The sequence below is a fragment of the Alligator sinensis genome, unplaced genomic scaffold, assembly GCF_000455745.1.
Source record: "Alligator sinensis unplaced genomic scaffold, ASM45574v1 scaffold216_1, whole genome shotgun sequence".
Taxonomy (NCBI): Eukaryota; Metazoa; Chordata; order Crocodylia; family Alligatoridae; genus Alligator; species Alligator sinensis.
The window spans coordinates 669,674-694,660 of NW_005841868.1; the positions used below are offsets into that span (position 1 = coordinate 669,674).

A 24,987-nucleotide genomic window follows, 5' to 3' on the forward strand; every position below is an offset into this window, starting at 1 on the left:
TCTTCCAGTGCTGCTGGGCCTGGTCTCCACTAAAACCTTAAGTAACAAAAGCCAAATATATTCCAGAAAAGATGTGAGCCTACTTAGTAGGTTCCTAATTGCTACCTGGGTCTGAAAGACATAAGTAGAAATTGAAAAGCTGCTGGGGATGCAGCAACAGCTTTATAAAGCAGTAAGGACTTGATCTCCTGTCCTAAGCAGAGAAGGAAGGTGCTCCATGCAGCAAAATAAATTAAGGGTACTTAAAATGTAAAGGTTGGCTGGAAGACAAAGCCACCTTTTTATCATAATCATTTTTCTTCCGTTATAGTTTTTCTTGTTTCTTATACCACATTGTTTCAGGTTGTGGAAGAATTCAGTGTGTCCTACCTGACTGACTTATTTCTGGGACTGACTGTTCCTTCACTGTTTCCTGTCAGACCTAATTCTTTTGCAAATCTGTGATTACCTTTTCATGGATCCATTTATATAATGGGTGCAGATGAAAGAGGGACATTAAGAACTTGATCAAGAAGCAGAAATTCAGTTTTTCAATAAAGTTTGGGGATAATTTGATGCAAAAGGTGAATCAGGGTGGGCAAGGGCTATAATGCTTGATGAAATTTTAGGGCAGTTTTCTCAAAACTTTAGATTCAGGTCAGCTCTCCATAAATTTTCATTTGGAAGCGCCTCATTTGAGACCCACTGTTGTGTTTGCCCAGCTTACCTTAGTGGTTCTCCACTCCTAGGCTAGGGACAGACATACATAAACTGATTTAAGTGATCAGAAACTGGTTTAAACCTGTAACAGAACATAAGTTCAGTGCACATAAGCCAGGTTTGTTGCAGACAGTATAAAGAAGCAAGGAGAGAGAGATTAAAAAGCTCAGTATCATCAACAGATGCATGCACTCCACACCCCCACTTTGCCTCAGAATGCTAGCAGTGGGCTGGGGTCTGGCAACACTCCCACTCCTTGAGCAGCTAGCGGGCAAAAACCTGGGACTGTGCAGTCAGGGTGTGGGTTTAAACCTTTCCCTAATTAGAGTGTCCTCCCGGGGCTTGGCTACAGCCCCACTCAGCTCAGCACTATGGAAGGGAAGGGAGGACTACTCTTAGCCTCATCCAGCTTCTAGCTTGAGCCACTGCAGGCATGTGCCTGCATTTCCTCACTCCAGAGGGAATGTCTGTACACTTGCAAACTGGTTCAACCTAGGCAGGTTAGACTGACCTGCAAAGAATTAATTAATCAATTCAGGCTCAGGCTTTTTGAATGTCTGTCCATAGCCCTAATGTGGGCAAGCCCACTCTTGTTGTTACCCTTTGTAGTCTGGTCCCGCATACTCCTCCTGGAAACAGAAACAAATGGAACAATTGCAGCTGCTCTGTGAGTCTGTTTCCAAGAGGAAGATGGGGGTCAGACCAAGAAGGGCAGTGGTTCCTGTCTGCTTTAGGGTATCTGGCTATGTACAAGGCACACTTGGCCCCCCTGAAAGGGTCTCATGGCACCCTGTTTGAGAACCACTGTATTAGGGGATTTTTGTACCATGTAAGGCAGTTCCATGATGAAACATGCTGTACTATTCTGTGCATACTTGCTCCCAAGCTGGGAAGCATTTTTGTGGCACTGTGCATGTGTTAGTTATCTCTGCTTCAGAGCATATCTGCACATGGTGCTGCCTTGTGTCAAATATTGCGTCTGGTATTATCAAGAAGGAGAAATGGCCTAAGTATCTGCAGCTGGAAAAGAAGTAAGTCTCAGAAAAGAAATTGCCATATTTTCTTGCATACAACACATACTTTTCTCCAAAATCAGCCCCCCAAATTTGGGGTGCATATATTAAGGAGGGAAGCTGATTTTCTGACCTTGCTTTGGTTCCTACTCCATAATGCAGAAGCTGTTGCATTACTGTCAGGAAGCTGAGAGAGTCAGTTGACATAATGGTTCATTTATCTTTACTCCAGAGCTCTTAATGATCATCTTACCTGTTTAATGGTTTAGATGTTCCACTAATCAAGCTAACCTTTCTTAGGGCTATGTTGCTGTCTGCTAGGTGCTCCTGATTTCTCTCCTCCTATTTTACACCCTAGGAGAAGCTTTAGTTCTTTTTAGAAACATAGATTCACCCAGGAGACCAGTCTTCAAGAGTAGCTCGGATTTTTATTAAGCAGGAAAGGGAGATTGAGTTAGATGAAGGTTAGGGTCCGTCCCTGTTGTCTGCAGCCATAACCCTGGAAAAATCTTTTTCTTTATTCTCTCTTTAAAAACAAGGTGCATATTATTTGGGGGTGTGTTCTATGGAACAAAATATGTTAAGTATTTTTTCCCTCTCTGATTCTTCAGTATCTACTTTAAATGGAAATTATTTACTATTTTATTGTTATACATTTGCATAACATTAATGCTAATTTAGCAACCATATTGACGTTTACAGAAAATGCATTAGTCAGCAAATTAAGTTTTATCTTCTAATATTTTTCACTGTGTTTCAAGAGCAGATCCAGGGGGCATGTGGTGATGCGGTTGCACTCTTCCCCCCTCCTTGCTGCTTAGAGCTTTGCTCTTGTCCAGTGAATGCATGTGCACTGACCTCACTGTGCATGCATAATGAGTTCTCTATTTTCACCACCCTTCCCTTGTCAGCATCCTGGATCAGCTACTGCTGTCCTTTGTATTAATTCTTTGGACATGTTATGCTTTTTGTGTGTAGACGACAACACTTGAAAAGACTGAATTTTATCTCTTGCTTTCAGCACCACAATAATTTAAATTATGCTTTTACAGCAGTTCTGACAATATTAAGAAAATGTGAAGTGTCATAGTTCTATTTTTAAGTGATATTTAGGGCATTGTGGTGCTATATCTAACAAATAACAATTTTAACAGTACTTTGCATGTAGTGTGTCATTGACTTCAGAATTACAAAGCCTTTGCTCTTCATTAAGGATTGAGTGTCCATAGCTATAGATTTTACAGAGGGAGAAGCGGAAGTCATGTGGCATATATTTTGACCATAAATCACTTGCCTGCATTTTCTCCTGAGAAATTAACTATACTGTTGGATAAGAGAGGTTTCAGATACTACCTTCTTTACTCATGCTCTGAAAGGACCGACAGGCTGTGCTTTTTGAGTAATAAACCTTTCATGGATTCAGATATTTAAAAATGTGTTCTGTTCTTATTGATGTCAGTGGCTCTTAGTCTTTCCCTTTACAGAATTCTTATCTATCCCTTTGATGTTTAGTGCATTATAGAGGTTGAAGAATAGAGGAAATAAAATCAACATTAGAATTTCAGACTTTGGAGCTAGACATAAACGCAACTGGTAGTATTGGTACTTTATGTACAGAAATAACTCTTCAGAAGCTTTGCTTCAAACATTCTGAGTACACAGCAAACCACATTAGTTAAAGTCTGTATGTTATGTACCCTGCTGTTGTTCAGAGGTTACAGTATGGCTTTTCAAAATGGCTTAGGCATTCAATTTTTATTCTGTACGCTTTAAATTTGCCTGTACATCAAAACATGACTGCAAAATATGTTTCTGTTTGATCAGCAGACAGATCTTAAATGAATAAGTTCTTACTCTGTAGTAGCCAGCTTTTATTGCAGTACATGTAGGCATCTGAGAGCTCTTTTTAATCTAGCTGCTACAGGTCTCAGCAGCAGTGAAAGCAGGGGCAGCATGCGCTTCAATGTGTACTATATAAGTAGGGTGACCATAATCCTGGTTTGGCCAGGACAGTCCTGGATTTTGTAGGCTGTCCCGACCAGTTGGTGAAAACGGACCTGGATTGGCACCATCCCACCTGCACTGCCTGGCCTGGTTCCTCCTGAGCAATGGCTGGGGTGGGGTGGGGGTTGGGCTGGATACCTCTCCTGCCTGGAGCTGGGATCGTCCAGGGTCCAGAGCACTGCTGTGAGTGTGGGCTTTTTGTGCGTACATGTGTGTGGTTAGTTGGGTGGGTGGGTGTGGGGTGCCTGGGATGAACTTGTATTATAGTGCCCTTTGGCACCCTCCTGAGCAGCAGCTGAAGGCAGCTGGCAGGCTGGGCTGGGCACAACTCCTCCTGCCTGGGGCAGGGATTGGTGGAGGGAGGGAGGGTGCAGTTTCCTGTATTTCCTTAAAAAAAATATGGTCACCCTATAGATAAGGTCACTCAGGACCCTTAGGTGGCTAGCCCATACTCAAGTCTGTGCTGTCACAGCTTCCCTGCTGTAAGTGGCTGTGTTACATCTCCAATTGCAGTGTAACGAAGAGAGGTTCTGTAACTTACTTATTTCACCGTGTAAACAAGTTTATGAACGCACATAGGCATGCTGGAGAAGAGGTGTGAGAAGATGATGCCAAGATGAAACCCCAAAATGGGGGGGAAGCTACTTCATTTCTGAGTCATAGCATGATATTAATTATTTATGAATGTACTTACTGGTTTGCAGCTATACACTTTTCCCTAACATTTTCTGTCATTTAAATTCAAAGCAAATACATGCATAGCTAGGGAGTATTGAATTTAGGTTATTTTCAGACGGGTATGATAATGAAGATATTTGAATGATGAACTATACTTTAAAAATCAACTGTTGCAGATATGTTTATTTTTGTTGTTTAAACCTCCCCCTTCTGAACATGTTGACTGACATTTTGCATATTTTTGCAGTGGTGGAGGAAGGACTGTGGGAGAATGGGCTTTCATATGAGTGTAGGACTCTGCTCTTCAAAGCCATTCACAACCTGTTGGAAAGGTAAGAGAAACTCTCTTCTGTTCCAGTGCTTCATTTTAATACTTGAACTTCTATATTTATGATGTTTAAGAACCACTTTAAAGAATTCACAAAAATAATTATCCTCTGTATTGACAAGGGCTCCCAGTTTTTGGCTGTTAGCAGTTTAATAAGCATGCACCTAAATTTTTATGTAAAAAAGGTTAATGAAATCATTAAATAACTTTGGTCCTGAGTTCTGTCCTTGAGGAGAACTCCATTAGTAATGTCATTCAGGACCAGTTCCTCCCTTTTTTAAAGCAACCATTTATCAGCTCCCATTTAGCTGCCACTGGTTACTTACATTTTCAGTTCTTTTAGTAATTCCCAGCTTTGTTTTAACTAATAATTTCACAGGTAGCACTGTATCAAATGCTTTGCTGAGGTGCAGAAAGATTGGAAAATCAGTTATCTTGATTCAAACACAATCTAGAAAATTTGTCACATAAATATCAACTTGACATGAGGCTATTCTGACATCATTTATATTTGATAAACTGATGTCAAATTTAATCCAATTTTACCACTTTATTTCCACGTCCTTAATTATTTTTCTTTCAAAATTTGTTCTAAATCTTGTGTACTAACTATTTCAGATGAACCATTCTCTATTAGCAAGGATCATTTTATGCCCCCCTCCTTAGTATTGGTACTATATTTGCTATTCTCTGGTCATCTAGTACCACATCTGACTTGTTAGATTTATTAAAAGTACTTACTACCAGACCTTTGATTTCATGTGTCAGTTCTTTCAGGATTTTGGGGTGTACGTTATTCAGTCTCCCTCAGTGCGTTGAACTGCTTGATTTTTATTTCTTTTCTGAAAGGGATGTATTATTATTTTTATACCTACATTTGCATTTGTCGCCATGCCTTTGCTCCCACGGTAAAGGTAATTGTCCTTATTGTCATTATTTTCATCTTTATTTTGTTTCAGAGGAATCTCTAAATACACATCTAATATATACAATAGCAAGCAGTTTACGGAGAAGAAAACATTTAGTGGCAACTGCAGCTCTGTCTTTATTATTGCTAGAGTGAACTTTTACTGCTGCTAGCAATACTTTGGTAGCACGAACGAGCAGTTTGTTTTTGTTTCTGGTTGCCTGTCCCCTTGCAGCTTCTTTCCCTTCTCCAGAGAGTTCTGCCCTGGCAAGAGCTGCAGTCAGACTGAAATATCCATTTGACATCTGTTTTTCTGCTACCTTTCTTGTTGGAGGAAAAAATGCTAAGTGGAAGTGCAGAAGGACATGTTCTTTCCTTGCTTGGTGGGTTTCATGCAAACCCTTGGTTTCTATGATTCCTCCCACTAAACTGAAATGAATGTGATTAATACTATTTGTTTGCTCACCTTTCCTTCCTGCACCCCCAGAACAACAATTATAGACTAGAGTTTTATTTGTCTCTACTCAATTTTTCATGAGCTTGCACAGTGTTGTTTTGTGTCATTTGACTTGTAAACAGTGCAAAAGAATGCTTTTATTTGTCTTGTTTAAACTTCTTTGGGAGTTAAAATACAGACTCCTCTCACTTATTTTTCAGTAGGAAAGCTAAATTTTTGGCAACATGTGACCTCATGTCTATTTTAAAACGACTTTCCCCTTCCATATTTCTCCACAAATACCTTGATCCTGCAAACATTTTATGCATGTGTTTTATTTGAAGAGTGAGAAAAGTTTACCTGTGTGTAAGTCTTCACAGAATAAAAGGTCCAAGAGATTTTCTACATAGTGCATGTGTCTACATGTGATGTAAAAGCTGTGATGCCACTGTTATGTCACCATAGCAATGCGCTCCCTCGCTATTATGTGTTGCTACAGTGATGTAGCAGCTAAAAATAACTGTGTGCCGCAGTACTGGCTATCACTGCACCGTCATTTAGTACTTCCAAAACAAAGTACTAAATGATGGCTCAGTAACAATGGGTACCATAGGGGCACGATTAGATGCATCCAGTGCCAGTAATTTGAATCTGAGATGAACCACAAAATAAAGCTTCATTGCTTGGGTACATTCAGATTAATTCTTGAGACTTTCCCCAAATTAGGTCCTGTGGAGTGGAGACAGGGTAATAGTCCCAATCTTAAAAGTTCTGGTCAAGTGAACAAAAAATGAGGCCAAGGAGAAATGTAGAATAAGGGTTGATTTATAAATGTACTTATTGGTTTGCAGCTAAACATTTTTCCTAATGTTTTCTGTCACTTAAATTCAATGTGAGCACATGCAAAGCTAGGAAAGATTGAATCTAGGTTGTTTTCAGACGTGTATGACGATGAAGATAGTTTAGAGCAGGGGTAGGCAATTATTTCAGCTGGAGTGCTGGGCTGCTTATCGGGGTTTGGTGAACTTTCAAGGGCTGCATGAGTAGTCCCCCCCCCCTGCAGGTGCTCCACCCCCCCAGTCACCATCTTGGAACCGGAAGTCCCACCCGTAACCCCTGAACTTTGCTACCAGAAGTTCCTCCCCTTGCCCTCTGGAAATACTCCTTTCAGTAGGGGGTTGCCATCTTAGAACCAGAAAAAAGCCAAATCATACACTAAAAATCAAACACCTACTATAACATATTTTAATTTGATTACAAAATATATTTTTGTCATGATTTGTATTTGCGTACTGTACATAGAGGTGATTGCATAATAACTCAGAAATAAAGTCTTAGCCTTATATATTGTGTGGGGAGGGTGTGATTGGGGGAGGTGCGGTGGGGTGTGGGGGCCTGGGTGTGTTGGGTGGTGTGTACACGTGGGTGGTTGTGAGGGGCGGGTGTGAGTGCATGGCGTTTGTGGGGTGTGAGGGAGTGTGGGGACCCTATCATGCTCAGCCCCTGCTGCGGTTGGTAGCAGCGGGTGGGGTGCTTGTGCCTGGTGTCAGCACTGGCGCCCAGCAGTGCGTGGCTCCAGCTGGTGCTGCACACTGAGGCAAAGAGCACAACTGGGGTGGGCTGCCTCCATCACCAGGGCTCCCCGCCAATCATGCGCAGTTCCCACACCTGCATGCCACTGGCGGGAAGCTCCATGCACTAGAGCCAGCTGCCTTCACTGCTCCCTGTTGCTCAGGCCCTGGGACTCCACAGGGAAGCAGGGGCTGGGGCTCCCCTCCACTTCTAACAAAGCCCTGGGACCTGTGTGGCAGGGGGTAGTGCAAGCAACTGGCTCCAGCGTATGGAGCTTCCCTCGAGTGGTGCATGAGTGTGGGAACTGCCCATGTGAGGCAGGGAGCCCTGGTGATAAGATGCAGCCTAGCCAGGCTGCGTCCCTCATCGCAACGTGCAGCACTGGCTGGAGCCATGCACCGCCAGGCGGCAGTGCCTGCTCCGGGCACAAGTGCCCTGATTGTCTCTGACTGCTGCGGCTGCTACCACCCGTGGTGGGGGCTATGTGCCATGGGGGAACTGGGGGGGGAAGATAAAAGTCCACACCTCCCCATCCTCCCTCACACTTACACTCTGCCCACCCAAGCTCCACACGCCACTGCCCCCCTTGGCACAGGCTCTGTGCTACTGCCAGCCCCAGCCCCATGCTCTGCGTTCCCACCCAGCTGCAGCTCCCCTGCTGCCCCTGCCCCCGCTGCTTCCCTACGTGCTGCCCGGAGTGGGGAGGATGCCAGGAAGCCAAGCAGGTCCCCCAGTGACTGCAGCAGTGGCAGCAGCAACCGTGCCCAGAAGCTGCTTGCTGGCTGGGCAAGGCCCTTCCTGCACAAGGGTTGGGAGTGAGGCGCAATAGGGTATGTTGGGGGGACCTGTCAGTGGCAGCTGCAGGTGGTCACCAATCTTTGGCCGGCACTTGCCCCCTCTCCCACCACCGACAGCGCTGGTGGCATCTGTGGGAGCTCCCCCGCTTACTGTCTCCATGTTCCTGCCACCACCGCCACGTTCCCACCATCGCTGGGCCCCCCAGCTGCCATGGGCATGAGTCGTTCATGCTCCAGTGTGATGCAGCTGCACAGTAAGCCAATTCAGTTTTGAGCTGTATCAATAGGAGTATTAAGTGTAAGACACAGGAAGTAGTAGTGCCTCTTTACTCAGCACTGGTTAGGCCTCATCTAGAACAGGGGTTGGCAACAGCTTTTGTGGAATCACTGGATCCAGCTCACAGAGCCAGCAGGCTTTGCCTGTGCCAGAGCTGGGCAGTAAAGAGCCACACCACTGTAACCACCCATCGTGCATTAGACCACAGTTGGGAGAGTAGGGAAGAGCAACAGCAGTGTGGACACAGTTTGCAGATACCCAGTCCTAGTGTAGTTCTTGAGGGCTGGATGGAAGCTGGGCCAGCACCACAGGTGGATAGTGTGGAGCTGGAGGAAGTGGCAGTGACACAGGCACAGTTTCCAGCTGCTTGGCCCTGGTACAGGCAGGGGGAAAGCCATCTCCTGCTGATACATTGCTGAAGCCACCTGTCCTGCACTGCACTGGAATGGGGTTGTTTCGGCCTGCAGCTTTCACCCCGATCCAGTGTTGTGTGCAGTCTAGGGCTTTGTGTTTGAAAACGAACATGGAGAAGTTAGAGAGGGTTCAGAGTTGGGTGACAGAAATGATAAAGGGCTTGGCAGGAACATCATACAAGGAGAGGTTGAAGGATATAAGTGTTCAGTTTGTGGAAAGGCTATTAAGATGGCATGTGATAGCAGTATTTAAATATTTGAAGGACTGCTATAAAGAAGAACGAGAACACCTTTTCTCTCTGCTGTAGAGAGCAGAATGTGGACCAATGGCTTGAAGTTTCAGCAAAGTATGTTTCCACTGGAAATATTCAAGAGGTTGGATAAGCATTAGTCAAGGATGATCTTAGGTGTAGCTATGCCTATGTTCTGCTACTGGTGTTTCCCATGTTTCTGCGCTTTTTTCCCCTTCCTATTGCTACATGTGTCAGGATTTTTTTTCACTTTCCTCAGAAGCTTTGGGTGTTGGCTCTAGTCCATGGGGATTTTGACTTGGGTGTACTGATGCTCCCGTTGTGTCTAAATCCAGAGGCTCCTGACTATAGGGTCTGGCCCTCTACTCAGGGTCAGAGTGATTTGCCATATTTGGGGTCAGGCAGGAATTTTACCCCATGGTCCTATTGATAGACTGTAGGGGATCTTTGCCTTCCTCTGTAGCTGAGGTCTGGCCCTCTTCCTTGCTTGCATTTCTCAAGCATATTTTAACAAGCCTTGCAGCAGCAGGACACTAAACACTGTTTTTCCCCTGCTTTACTTGTGGCAGGTTAGGGTGCTGTGCGACCTTGTGTGACAAGGTTGTTTTTATAGTTCAGTACTAACTTAAGACAACAATGTGTATAGTATGGTTGGATAGGGAGGATCCTGCATCAGACAGTGGTTTGGACATTAGATGACCTGCAAAGACTCCTTCCAACTCTGCTTTTCTATGATTCTGTGATATAGCATTGGTGTTATCCATTTAAGCCACATCTACACTAAAGTTTCACAAAAATAATCACTTCTAATACTGGTTTAGTTGCACAGCTGTTGGCAATATTACGTCTTAGTATAGACAGTTCTCCTGCTCTGTCAGCCATTTTCATGATTATTTTAGTTAGACTTGCTGAGCAGCTTGAATTGGCATGCTGCTGAAAATGGTTGCTAGAGCAAGAGGGCTTTTGTGTTTTACGACTCCTGATACAACTAAACGTGTGTTAACTGATGATAAAGATAGCAGGAACGGTCTATAAAAAATAATGAAGGCAGGACTTTACTCTTTTTTCAGTTTCTTCTTTTTTGTCTGATCTCCCAGAAGTTTTCTAGTGTATATGCCAGACTATGGATGGTTAATTTGTTCTGTTCCATTTATTAAAATGTATATATTAAGAATGTTAGTAGCTGTTCACTGATGCATCTCAGTGAATCTTTAACAGCTTGCTGAGGACTGATATTTTTTTCTTTCTCTTTTTTAATATTATTATTTTAAGTTTTGAATAATTTGCTCTCAAAGTTGTTTCTGTTTTAATTGATCTTTTAATGCCTTAGCATTTAAGGACTTTTTCTTGTACTTTTATCTTCCTTCATCTCATTCTGTCTCCCCTTTGACTTCGGACTTCCAATTGAGATTCAGTATTGCTGTAGATTTTGCTGGCACAATGAAACTGAGAAGATGTTTTTCCCCTTCTGGCAAATACAGATAATTTATTCAAAGTTCAATTATACTGGTTCCATCCAGCAAAGTGCTATGGTTGTATTCACACGCATAAAATATATCCAATAATGCCAGCCAAGCTAGAATTTATAGCACCTGAGATGGTAATATGCCTGGAGCAAGAGTAGCTTGCACAAGGAACTTGTTTTGTCTGTTCATTTTTTAATTTTTATACAAGAGATGCTCAAGCAGATAATGCCTTATAATTTATATGTTGTGATGTCTGATGTAGGTTTTGGTATATTTTGTGGAACTTCCTTATAGTGGAACTTCAACATCTGTGTTTTATATGAAAAGATCTGTTAATCCATCCCAAATTTGCATCACATAATTTAAGGTCAAGTTTTACCTGGTAGGAAAAAAAAAAATCTGTTAGTTTCCAAGTGCTAAGCAATTTTTACAAAATGACTTCTACCAAAAAAATTATATTCTGATTTTCATGTGTTTTCAGGTTTCTCCAATTTACAGTCTTTGAAAGAAAGTTAACAAATGTACATATAACTATAATTCACACTTTCTGGGGTCATGCCATTTTGTCAATTAACAGAAGAAATGCGTTCTTCATTTCAAATGAACAGGGGTCCGGGTTTTCTGTTTCACACGGAAAAACGGGAAAAAACCCCAGATTTTCCCTTTTAACAGAGAAAAAAGTAGACTTTTCATTTTAACAGAGATACCCATGGATTTTCCACTTCTACAAAGAGCTTTCTGCAGGCTGGCAGAGTTCCAGCCTGCAAGAGCTTGTTGCAAAAAGGGTGCCAAACCCTAAGCCCTGTCCCGAAGGGGAGGGAGAGCAGGAAGGGGCAGGGCCTGAGACTGAGTCAACCAGGGCTTGGCTTAGGTCAGGGATAGACAAAATACAGTCCATAGACCAGATTTGGCCCATCAGGCCATTCTATCTGGCCCCTAAAAAACATTAGAAAATTAATATTTATATGCTCCTGGCTGCCTGGAAGTGGTGGGGGGTGGGGGGAGAGTGGCAGCGAGCAGGTGTGTGGAGCACAATGAGAGGTTGGCAACAACATGGGGCCCACGCAGTGTCTCAGGATCTGTACCGGCGGGGCCTACAGTGGGGCAGCAGGAGCGCGGGGCAGGGCCAGCAGGGGCTCTGGAACCGGGCTGACTCCCCCTTCTCCCTGCTGGTGCAGCCTGGCCTGGCTCCATAGACCCCTACTGGCCTGGATCCTGTACTCCTGCCGCCCCGCTCTGGCCCCTGCTGGCACTGGCTCTGGGACACTGGCGTGGACCCCGTGCTCCCACCCAGCTGTCACTGCGCCCTGCACACCCACTCGCTGCCACTGTTTCCCCCTCCCCCCTGCCAGCCGCTCCTGCACCATGTGGTTCTTAGCTGCATAGCCAGACAGCAGGATTATGTACCCCGGGGCCAGGAGCGGGGTGGGGTTGTGTCCATGCAATGAGGGAGGAAGAGCAATGAGGGAGGGACAGTGGGTGTGTGTGTTCATAGGGCGAGTCCCACATGCATACCCCACCACACACATGCACCCACACCTCTCCTTGCACTGCCATACATGCAGGGCCCCCATACCCACACCCCCTCACACACCCCATCCCCCACAAGCCTATACCCACTACCCATGCCCTCCATCCCCCACAATATACAAGAGTAAGACTTCATTTTAAGCTATAGTAAATCACCTCTGTGTACACTACACAAACGCATATAAATCGGAACAAAAATATTTTTTGAAAACAAATTAATGTTGTAGATGTTTGATTTTTAGTTTAGTATTGGTTCTAAGGCAGGAAAGCCCCTTTCTAAAAGGAGTACTTCTGGGGGCAAGATGAGGGACTTCTGGTGGCAAAGGTCAGGGGTTAGATGATGGGACTTCTGGTCACAAGATGGCAACCAGTGGGTGGGGCATATAAATAATTACCCACCCCTAGCTTAGGCTCACTTTCCCTCCTAGAGCCTTTAAGTTAAGTGGGGCTTGCAGATGGCTGGGGGCCAGGTGGAGGCCCTCTCTGGCAGGGGTAGGGGACACCAGCAGGGCTGGGGGGTCCCTGTGGGGCGGGGGTGGACCTAGGTGTGGGTGACTGCCAGGGCTGGGGGGGAGGGTTGGGGGCTGTGGAAAAAGCCAGCAGGGTGGGTGGGGATCAGGGCAGAGGGGTGTGGGTGGGCGCTGAGGGAGAAGGGAGGTGTCCATGGGAAGCTGCATGTGGAGGCATGGGGTCATGCACAATTGCGTTGGGCAGGCTTCTGCTCGCCTCCATGTGCAGGTTCGCGCTGAAAACCCCACATAGAGGCACAGAGCTTCCCTGGCTTGATGGTGTGTGGGTCCCAGTCCACACAGCATTGGTCTGGGCAGGCTTCTGCTTGCCTCAATGTGGGGCTTCCAGCACTCGAGCGGGAAGCTGCCGATGGAGGCATGGAGCCCGCCTTGCCAAATGGTGCGTGATTCCGATCTGCAGTGCTGTGATCTGCATGTGCTGGCATGGAGCCAGCCTGGTCTGGTGTGATGGTGCATGCCAGTGGTCTGGGCTGTCTCCAAGCCAGCACATGCAGGCCCTGGGACTCAGCCAAAGGTGCGCTCCACTGGTGGCTCTGCCTGCTGCGGCCATGAGCACCCCAATGACCCACTGACTGTTGTTGCTGATCATCTGGCGATGGGGGCTGTGCACCACAAATCCCACACCTGCCCACAGGCACCCCCGACACAACCATACCACTTGACAGATTCATAGGTATGTTTCTGGTAGTGAGGTTGTGTATTCTGGGCAGTGGAGTGGAAGGTTTCATGGCAAGAGTCCTAAATCCATGGCTTGCAGACCTGTCCATGAGCCCCTCCTATGTTGCTGCTTCAGGAGAGAGACTTCTGAATCAGTTCCATGATGACCAGCAATTCAAAAGAATTGCTATCAAGGTTCCTGTTTTTTATGGAACTTTTCAGCTGACTCAGGAGTACGGGCTCTTCATGAAAGTAGTGGCCAAAAACATTGAAGATCCTGTTCTTTTTCAGCTCTTAAATCCATTCAGGAGTGGAGCATTTGAGTCAGTTTCACAAAGAGTAAGAGTTGCAACAAACATCTTGTAAAATGCCCAGCTGGCTTAGAGGTAGATCCTTTTCTTTGCAAAAGGGGCCATTGCTGGGTTGGAGATTTTCTTAATATAGTAGCATTATGTATCAGAACTGAATACTTATGCCCAGTGATTAGCTAATGAAACACATGAAATATCTAATTTCCTCAGAACACAGCCAAATTTTTGTTTTCCTAAAACTTCCACTAGTTTTTCTTTTGTATCCTTTAGTACAGAAGGTCCCAAGTTGCTTCTTATTGTGTACCCACTTCCAGACTTACCAGCTGCCCGCGTACCCCTCCCAGCATAGGTTTAATAGTTTAACCCCTTAAATGACAATTATTATTATGATTAAAATTCCATCCATCATTACACAATTTCTCCTGCATACCTGCCAGAGATGTTGCGTGCCCCCAGAGGTGCACATACCACAGTTTGGGAGCCCCTGCTTTAGTACAAATGTAAACTTGTGCCTACTCTTACATATTCCTAGTAATGTGCTTTTAAGCCAAAACTGGAGCTTGTTACAGTAAAGAAGAGAGCATATAACTTTTTTTTTCAGAACTCTGTGAACTCAGGAATGAAGAGAAGGAGTCATCTATTCTGGCCTGCTGTTGGGGAGTTTGAGGAAAAGGATTTATTCAAAGGGGGTATCCCTTCTGGGTCAAAATCCACATGGTTTGTTGTCATGTAATATAGTTCTGACAGCAAGATTGTGTGTTCTGGATGCAGGAGTAGAAAGTTTATGGCAGAAGTTTCAAATTCATAGCTTTCAGGCACATTGTCCATAAAAACCTCCTACATTGCAAGCAGCCACAGAGAATTAAAGTTACAAGTGAGAGCAAAGTGTGTGCCCACCCATAACACATTACTTGCTCAGTATTGTTGCCCATGGACCAGTGAAAGTTGAGGACCACTTATTTATGGTATGAATGGCTTTAACTTTTCAGTTACTTAATTTTGTGCTAAGAATTCTTTGAATATTACCAACAGCTACCTGTCATGCTGTTATATACTTCTGTGTAGGGTAGCCAGATTTGATTTTATTAATTCAGACATTTCAAGTGGGTTCCAGTGTAAAATCCAAACAAATCTATCAAAAATGATATTAACAAAAAAGCACTCTTGAATGTGTTTGTATGTTGTGAAGCTTTTTTCTTAGTTTCTTGTGTCAGTGAATTTGAAAAGATGATTTATCGTTTGCACTTCTATTTTAAAAATTCACAAGGAGATGTTTAATTAAAAAGGAACCTCGTTTACCACCTTGAGGTGTTTCTCAGTGTAACTGAAGCAAGGGAGATGTATCAATCTATCTTCCAACAGCTGCATTTATTGGTATACATAGAATTAGTCACTGCAGTAATTTATCAAAAGTAATTTTACTATGGAGACTAAGCTTTTTGTGTTGAAAATTCATGCTGAATATAGTCATTCCATTTTGTCTCCCTTATTGTTTATTGTTAAAGTAATTTTTCTGGTATGTGGTATTGCAGAATATTGAAGTTCACCTGAAAAAGAATTGGTTAAAACAAACCTTTTATCGTTTTAAATTGTGTTATGTATTGTCTGTATAGTAGATTTTATGAGACACTCATTTGCATTCCTTTTTTTGGATAGTGGGTATGTATGCATGCAGCTTCAGTTGTTATATAGATATCAGTGTCAAAGAGCCAGGTGAGAGTTCCTTGATCTGTAAGTGACAGAGATAGAAACACGTTAGGAATACTTCTTTTTAAATGATTGAAAGATAATACCATAATGTGAGAATTGTACATGTACGTTAGACCAGGGTATCAAATGTATAGCCCACAGGCTGCATCTGGCCTGTGCAGCTGATTATCTGTCCTGCCAGGCTACAGGGCTAAACACAGACGGTCAAAAAGCCTGAGAATTGATTCAATCTAGGCAATTTCCTCTTAAGCTGTGTAGGTTGAACCAATAACCAACTGAACCGATGTTCAGTTTTCAGTTGAGAAAGGCAGAGGGAGGCCTGCACTGAGCCAGGCCTGTAGGCTGGTGAACTAGAGCATGTCTCCCAGATTGCTGGCCATTGCCAGTCCAGCCAAGTGTCCCTGTTTGTCTCCCCAGGACCTGCCCCCAACCCTCTGCTGCCCCCCACAGGGGGTTGAGGATTCCCCCATCCAGTTGCTGGACTACTTTGGGGGAGCGTCCCCCTCAGGAGGTTTCCCCCAGCCTGGGTTCCCCAGCCCAGGCAGCCCTGGAGAGCTGAGGGAATCCCCGCCCCCTGCACCCTTCTCAGCTGCTGATTGCTTTAGCCACTGCCACAGGGGAGGAGGCATCCTCCTGACCAGGTGCCTCCCCAGGCAGCCCAGCATGGGGGCACGGGAGAGCCTCTGCTTTGGTGGGCTTCCCTCTACCCCAGCCCAGGGTCCCCCAGGTAGCTGAAGGGAATTCTTCTCCTCCCAAGTCCAAGATCTGCTTGCCTTAGCTGCCGCAAGTCTCAGTGATAGCCTGGGGCAGCTTCAGAGAGCAGAGGAAAATTCTTCCATTCCCCTGCAGAAAGTTTTGCTTCAGACTCGCAACGACTCGGGCAAAATCAGCTGTGAAGAAACAGAAGAATTTCCCACTGCTTCCTAAGGCTGCCCCGGGCTATCCCTGAGACTCCGAGTAGCTAAGACAAACAGCTCTGGGGCTCCGGGAGAGGAAGAATTCGCCTCAGCTCCCTGGGGCTGCCCGAGGCTGGGGGACTCTGGGCTGCAGTGAGAAGACCCTCTACCCCCCCGCCCCAAGGCAGGGGCTCCCTGGTGTGCCCATGCTGGGCTGCACGGGCAGGCACCCAGCCCCTCCCGGGGCAGCAGCTGAAGTAATCAGCAACTGGGAAGGGGGAGAGGAGAGGGCTACCAAGGGTCAAAAAGCCCCCACCACAGGGGCTTTCCTGTCCCCCACATGACATGTAGATCCTGGCTAGGGAGGCCTGGGGGTCTGTTCCCCTGTCCCTCCCTGTCCCTATGGGTTGATGGACACGGGCAGGAAGCAGTTTAAGGAGCATAGGAGTGAGGCAGTCTCTGCTCCCCTCTAGCAGACAGCATAGCCCAGGGCTGCAAAGCATCCTGGTATGCTGGGGGACTGTGAGTTAACTGGAACCAGGACGAGATCTGAGACAGAAGTTCCATAAACCGGTTTGACCTAAGTCAGTTAAATCTGATCCAACCAGGTTTATCTTAAATCGGTTTTGACCATTTTGAAAGCAGTTTACCTGAACTGAACTTCTGTTTTGTTACAGGTTTAAGCCAGTTTCCGATCACTTAAGTTGGTTTATGTGCAACTTCCATCCCTAGCCCAAGGGGCCCCTGGAAGTTGAGGGGTGTGACTGAGGAGAGAGGCCTGTGCCACAATTCTTGAGCCCCTGTAGACATAGTGCTTGGAGGCAGCAGGGTGAGTGTTAGCTGATGTAGGTCCAGCTGCACCCCAGCCGCTTTGCCTGTCTTCACTTTTATAGCCATATCTCTTTGGCCACTGGCCCCCCAGCTGCCACATGTTGGCTCTTCCTCTGGCCCCCAGCACACAATGGGAGCCAGGGCTGCTCCATCACCGCAGCATGCCCTGGGTCAGAGCTGGAGCTGCTGCCTCTGCTGTGTACCCTGTGCTGCATCCAACCCACAAGGAGCCCGGGGTCCAGATCTGGCCTGGGGCACAAGATGAGTTTGCCATCTCTGCAGTAGTCACAGTGCCTTAAGACATGGATTAAATTCACACAATCTAGAAATAGGGATTTCAGATATAAAACTTTGTATTCCATTTTCCACTGTTTCTGTTTTAACTGTAGATCACAGCAAATGTGATAAATATATATATAAACTCTTTATTGTTTTGAGACTAAGAGACAAAGAGCTCTACCAGGGCTGCACCACGACCGTCCGTGCCACTGACAGGGAGACCACGGAGATCCCCATCCGGTCGGAGGTGAGGCAGGGCTGCCCCCTCAGCCCCATCATCTTCAACCTGGCCATGGAACCGCTCCTTCGAGCCTTGGCAGGCAGCCCCGGCAGGCTCGACCTCTACAGCCAGAAGTTGAGTGTCCTGGCCTACGTCAACGACCTCGTTCTCCTCGCCCCTGACGCCACCCAGCTGCAGCAGATGCTGGATGTGACGTCCGAGGTGGCCAGGTGGATGGGTCTCCACTTCAGCGTCGCCAAGTGCACCTCTCTGCACATCGACGGGAGGCAGAAGAGCTGCGTCCTGGACTCCACCTTCGCTATCCAGGGCCAGGCGATGAGGCGCCTGCATGACGGTGAGGCCTACTCCCACCTGGGACCGGCCACCGGGCCAAGCAGACGCTGGAGGAGACCATCAACGGGGTCGTGCAGGATGCCTACAAGCTGAACTCGTCCCTGCTGGCCCCCTGGCAGAAGATAGACACGGTGAACACCTTCCTCATCCCCTGTGTCGCTTTCGTCCTGAGAAGCTCGGCGGTCCCCAAGACCCCCCTCAAGAAGGCGGACGCAAAGATCCGGCGGCTGCTCAAGAAGTGGCTACGCCACTAAGGGCCAGCAACGAGGTCCTGCACATCCCCTACCGGCAGGGAGGTGCCAACATTCCCCGCATGGGAGACCTCTGTGACATGGCGGTGGTCACCCACGCCTTCCGCCTCCTGACCTGCCCAGACGAAACGGTAAGTACCATCGCCACCAGTGCCCTCAAGGAGACCGCTTGCAAAAGGATCGGGAGGCAGCCGACCGGACGTGACTTGGCCACCTTCCTCAGCGGCTCGCAAGTGGGAGAAGTACACCCCGCTGGCCGACTTCCTGAGGGGCCGCAGCTACGACGTGATGGTCGATGCGCTCATCGTGGGAGCGCTTGGAGCCTGGGACCCTAGCAACGAGAGTGTCCTGCGTGCCTGCCACGTCTCCTGCCACTACGCCAAACTGATGCGCTGCCTCATGGTGTCTGACACCATCCGTTGGTCCCGTGACATCTACGTGGAACACATCACTGGCCACCGCCAGTACACTGACCCCACCAGACGAACCGCCACCGGACCCAAAGGGGGCCAACTGAACGCGCCCGTGGCGCCCCCCCCCCCCCCGGCACCAGATGGACCTTCGCTTCGAGAGGACTCTTCAACAATGGGCAGCCCTGCTCCACCTGAAGAGGACCCCCGCGATGAGACTCTATATGGACTGAGACACTTTTTCTTTCAACCACTTCTTCCACCATTGCGGACCATTGTAACAGGTTTGTGTGTATCTACTTTTTCTCTCAGCGTCGTGAACCCCCTCCCTCCCCTTCCCCTTTCCCCCCGGGCTTAGTTGGCTAACATTGTATCTCCTGTAACCTAGTTGCGTTCCCCTCCTCACCCCCATCTTTCTATTGTTAGTCCCTCGCTCAGGCGCTATGTATTTCCCTACCGGCTTTGTCAGCTTTTTTTTGGATTCACAATCCTAAACAGTTACTAATAAAAGTGAATCTGATGCAACTAAATTAGTTATCTAAAAAGCTAAACTGACTTCCTGGTTTTTAAATCTTCTTTCTAGTGAAGATTTTTGTGTACTATAACTTTTTCAAGCTTTTGTTTAAGAAATTGTTTTAAAAAGACTATCTTAATTTGAAGCAAATGACAGAATCAATGGAATCATTTTGTTCAGTTGAGACTATAATGACTTCTCTAGAGTCTATATTTCCCTTAACAGTCTTTAAAATACATCTTGTTGACACACAGCAGTTCTTTCAAGGCCATAATGATCTACTGTGTCAATTCTTACTTAGGGAATCTTTAAGATATGGGTCTTTGGCATGATAAAAGGTAACAGGTCTTCAGAACAACCTCTCCATTCTATCTTACTAAATAGTTTATCATGTTAGACCCCCTTTTCCTATGATTTTATAAATCAACTGTTTAAAAAAAAAAAAAAACCCAGGCAAAAGTCTATTCTGAATTTTGGCCAGGGGCAAAAACGTGTTCTGAAAACTTTGTAATAGAAATAAACCTGGAAAGTTTCTGTTAAGTAATACTAAAAATAAGTAACACTGAAAAAATTAAAGATGTCCAGAACTTCTCTTTTTTTATAATCCTATCAGAAAAAAACAAGAGTAAAAATTAAAATTAAAACTCTTCATTTTATTAAAGAATGGAGAAGTTTAAAAAATGTCAGTGCTCCCCAAGTTAAGCCTCTATACTAAACATCATTTAAAACGGCTGTTTGCTAATGGACAAAAATCTCTGATACACAGGTTCTGGTCTTCACTTCTATTAAATTCCTTGTTTCAGGGATGTATTTGGTAGCTGTGTCAGTGAGATGATACCTTTTATTACAGCAACTAAGAAATCGCAAAGAAAGATAATATTTTTTGTAACTTCTTATTTGGCCTAATAAAAGGTATCATATCTGAACCAAGAATTTTAGAGTTTTGCATTAAATTCCTTTGCATTTTGAAGTAGCAGGAAGTGGACATCAGATTTCCTTTAATAGTACAGCTAGAAATGTCCTTTGTGCACAGGAACCCTTAGTTGGCATTGAGCTGCCACAGCCATCTTGTGTTTTCTCATAACTGACTGCATAGTAACATTAGGGCGACCATCCACAGTTACTGTAAGAGCATTCCTGGGAATACTGTAATTTTTGTGGCCCCCCCCCCCCCCCCCCCCCGGCCTTTACTGGGTCCCTGGGCAACATTACTAAGCCAGTATGAGCTGCATCAACATCACTTTGCTCTTCCTGTAAACCTCAATTTCAGTTTATTTTTTGTGACTATAAGCAGCCTGGGAAGGTTCTTCAAAGCAACATATTGTTTGCAAGCCATAGGTTGAAAACTACGGTTTTAATTTATGTCACAGTCAGACTTGAGGGTTATGAAACATTTTCTGCCACTTTTGCCCAGTCTAACATTCCTTTGGAATGAAAACAATTGTAGCTGAGAAAATTGCAGACGTATTGCCTGTTCTCTGTGATATTTTGGTTGCTGCCCATTCAAATTTATTGGAGATTTCTAATAAGTATATGGCATTGCATAAGAATGAACAATAAAACCACTTTGTAAATTTAATAACAACATGACTTTATCATTATTGCTCTCTGATTTGATGTATTGGCTGCATCCAGATGAGCAAGCACATGCTTGTTGGGGCATCTCAAAGCAGTTTGAGACGCCACAAGAGGCACACTAGGAACAAAAAAATGTTTCTCGTGCATATTTGCAATGCAGACTCTAATTTTGATACTGGGAAATCCTGGTATAAAAAAAACAAACCACCCTGGGAAAAAGTGGCACAGGGCATGCTCTTAGAGCATGTCTGGAGGCAACCAGCAGCTGGGTCCTCCAGAGAGATGCTCTAGCATGTGGCCAGAGCATCTCTATGCTTGCTCCATGTCCCTTCTGCTCCAGCACAGTGCCTCAGCATGCTGGAACAAACAGAAGTGGGACAAGGCTGCAGTGTTGGATTGGACCCAGGCTCTGTTCCTTGTAAGTATGGATGTATGGGTGGGAGGGAATGTGTGGGGGTGGGGGGACTGTTCAGGATGGTCCCCACCCCCAGCAGTAGTAGCAGTAGTGGCCATGGGTGTGCTTATGGCACGCAGCTGCATGAGACGTGGGGTTGTACGTGGGATACAGTGCAGGCCTGGCCCACTTGTGTGCCCTCATATCCTGCTGCCTCATTCATGTCCTGGGGCTGGGATGGAGCTGCTGCCAGGAGGGAGCTAGTGGGGGCAGGCGGGGGCTGCAGGCCAGGAGTGAGGGGCAATGGTGGGACTGTGGGTTGGGAGTGAGGGGCATGGGCTGGGGAAGGGCACCAGCATATAAGTACTGCTCAGCACCCCACATCCTGGTGAGTGAAGGGGGCAGACACAGCTCTGATTTTTCTATGATAAAAAAAAACAAAAACCAAAATCAAATGCCAGAGCACATAGATATTTAGAATTAATTGTATTATGATGACCGAGGCACTGGTAGGCTTCCAAATTGCTTTAAACTTGTAAATATATCAATAAAGCATTGTTGAACTGATCTCTCTCTATATAGTGGCATTTCATTTTAATCATGGAAGAACATGTATTTTGGGTATTTTAATGAGAGAATTGGGGTGGGGGGAGGGGAATTATCAAAGAAGCTGCAGTTCTTAAATGGGGAACACCAGGATCTCTGCTGGTGAGGCAAGTGGCAGGACCTGGGTAGAGAAGCCTGCCCAGGGCCAGCACTGGGGACCCAGCTGGAGGACAGATGAGGTGGCTGACCTCCTGGCCATTTGGGACCAGGAAGACGCACTTCAACAGTTCAGAACGGACCACCGCAAGGAGCTCATCTGGACGATAGCTGCCCAGATGGCAGAGCAGGGACACCCGAAGACATGAGAGCGCAGTGCTGCCTGAAGGCCAGCTGTACAGCGACGGCCCCCTGGCAGCTGGCCCAGAGGTGCAGGAGGCTCTTCTGCAGTGCCTGTATCACAGCCCAGGGAGCCTTGTGGTCCCTATCTGGGTCTCGTAGGCATGCAGTCATGGGGCCGCAGGTCCAAGGGGGCAGATGCTGTCACAGATGGCAGTAGGTCACAGCCAGGCAGTAGCCCCCACTGCCAGACTGCTGCAGTGGGTAGAGAGTATAGGGGCCACTCTAGGTTAAGGCTGCTTCAGCAGTCCAGCTGGCACAAGGGACTAGTGTGCCCAGATACTAACGGGCCAGGCTCAGAAGCTCATGTCTATTTGTAACATTCAAAATAGCATGGCCCTAAGGCTCATCTGGCTAACGAGTAGCCCCTATTTTATGGAGGTGAGTGGGTGAATGTTACAACAAAATACTTTGGGACAACTAATGAAAAAAACAGAATAAGTGTGTCGTGTGGGTCAAAGGGTCAAAATGTGAAAATAAGTGCGCCTGAGGGGGACACCGAGCAGAGCCCCCTGGGCTGCACCCACTGGTCCTTTAAGGCATCCAAGGAGCTAGTGGACACTGCCCACTGGTGCTGTGCCTGGAGATGTGCACAGACAAGTGAGAGGAAAGTAGCCCCACAGTCTCTGGGCACCTTCCTGGCCAGCGCCTCCTTTCTGGTCAGATACAGGGCCCACTTGGCCAGGGGCAGGAGGAGGTTGACCAGGAGGTCCCAGGACTTGGTGGGGCCGTGGATGGGGTGACCAAAAACAAAAAGGTGGGGGGTGAAATTCAACCAGAATCCAAAAGGAGACTCTGGAGGTGGAGGGGCTGCAGGCTGGTGCATTCGAGGGTCATGTGTGCCAGGGTCTCCCTCTGCCCACAGAAGGGGCAGGAGACTGGGGTTGTCCTCAGAAGCTCCTGAGGGCAAGTAGCCCTGAGCTGCACATCAGGGCAGTTTTATACTGCTGGAGCCAGCCTCCACCTCCCCCTGGCTGAAGATCCAGGAGGAACTGGGCAGGGTCAGTTTGCCCCAAATGGCACATTTTGCCCTGCACCAAAGTGAATGTTCAGGCATGTGTGCTGAGGCACAAATCTCTGGTACAAATTTGTGCTGCTGCTGTTTGAGCTTCTGCGCGTGCACATGCTTGCATGTGTGGACACATCCATTGTGTTCAGTTTTTGTCACCTTTATCTAAAAAAGTAATAACAAATGGAATAAAAATCAGTTAATAAAAAATAAAAGAACATTATGGATAGGTTCCAACAGTTGCACTGTTTAAGATAAATTGCAGCTCAACCAAAAATGGAGATATGATCTGTATGTTCAGAGTACCAGCTCTGCATCCTTGTTTTACTTGATTGATTTACTGATGAGTGCCCACTCTTTGTTACTGAAGTTTACCAGCTGCTGGTAGATGATTATATGGCAACAATAATCAAGATATCTTTCTTTGTCATCTATCTTTGGCCATTTCATGAAACTGTGCCTCTTTCTACTGTGATTCATGACTTTGTAACCATTACATTTAAAGGACTGCAGTATATTTTGCTTAGGGCTAGATTTTAGATAATCTCTGAAAGCACTAGGTGGTGGTTCACTTGCTAAAGCAAAATCTATAATAAAAAACATTTAGTAGTACAGTTGATTTAAGGGTATGGTTGTGCTTTTTCTTATGGTTGTGAATTTTTTTTTCTTTCAACAGTTTTCTATACTATTAAAGCCCTGATGGTTGTGTTGATGTACAAGTGCTTTCTAATGTACAGTTTATGTAACTTGGGAAACGGATGTAAATTGTATAACAACTCTTTTGCCATTATAAGCACAGCTGCACTAAGAGGGCTTTGCCGGTATAGCTATACTAGAAAATTATTTTAAGTGGGGTTTTTTGTTTGTTTGTTTTTACTTCAAGCCTGACAACAGTGGTTTGTTGTTTTCACTGGTTTAGTTTCCAAATTCAGTTTAAAGTTTTGCAATGGACTTGATACCTGTCAATTTGTGAAATTTACCTCTGCTTGTAAACTGTATTTTTTCTTTGATTTAAGAGAGACTGAGCTGTTAGTGGTATCTTCTTCAACTAGGACCCTTAGCTTTGGAAATCCCTGAAAAGGTCATATACACTAGGTTTGAAGTAGGGATTGGAATAAAACCCAGGTTGCCTGACTCCCACTCTTATTTGTGTGCACTAGAAAAGTTTCTGAAGTATAGATCATGCAGTTGTTTAAAAGTAGGTACCTGGCCTACAACTGCTGCCTTCTCTTAATTATATATGATGCTACCTAAATTCACTGGGTGCCTTTACATGTATATTGAGGCTGCTCCGATACACTGTAATTACATTTTGGAGCACACTCAATTAATTAATGTACTTCAGCAGACTCCAGCGTCATGTGTATCAACATCCCCATGCTAAAAATTGGCAGTGGGGGCGCTTTAACTAAAACTCATTCAATGAGGCCCCTGCAGTGATGGAGGGGGTGGGGCTGGGGCAGGGAGCAGGCACTGCACAGCCGGGGTGGGGCGGGGCATGGGACAGAGCCCTGAGCAGCTCATCCGGGGGATGCGGGAGTGGCGGGAGTGGAAGGGAGCTCTTCCCGGCATGGGGGTTGGGCCAGGGCTGTGCTTGGAGTGGGTGGCAGTGGTGGTGGCACTGGGAAGGGGGACTATGGGGGGCTACAGTCACCCCAAAATTCGATGTAGCTTCCACTCCCAGTACTTCTGCTACCTGCCCCAAGCTCAGCCTGGCCCAGCTCCCCCTC

The 24,987-nt window shown here is 46.1% G+C and overlaps 1 protein-coding gene across 1 annotated transcript in view; it reads left to right on the forward strand.

Annotated features, from left to right (window-relative positions):
* MED13L (mediator complex subunit 13 like) overlaps positions 1-24,987 on the forward strand; it is a gene marked incomplete at its 5' end in the record, with an annotated part of 372,787 nt that overhangs the window by 160,083 nt on the left and 187,717 nt on the right. Inside the window, one exon of the mRNA XM_025192712.1 lies at positions 4,642-4,726. Coding sequence (XP_025048497.1) covers positions 4,642-4,726 — 85 coding nt within the window. The remainder of the gene's footprint in view (positions 1-4,641; positions 4,727-24,987) is intronic.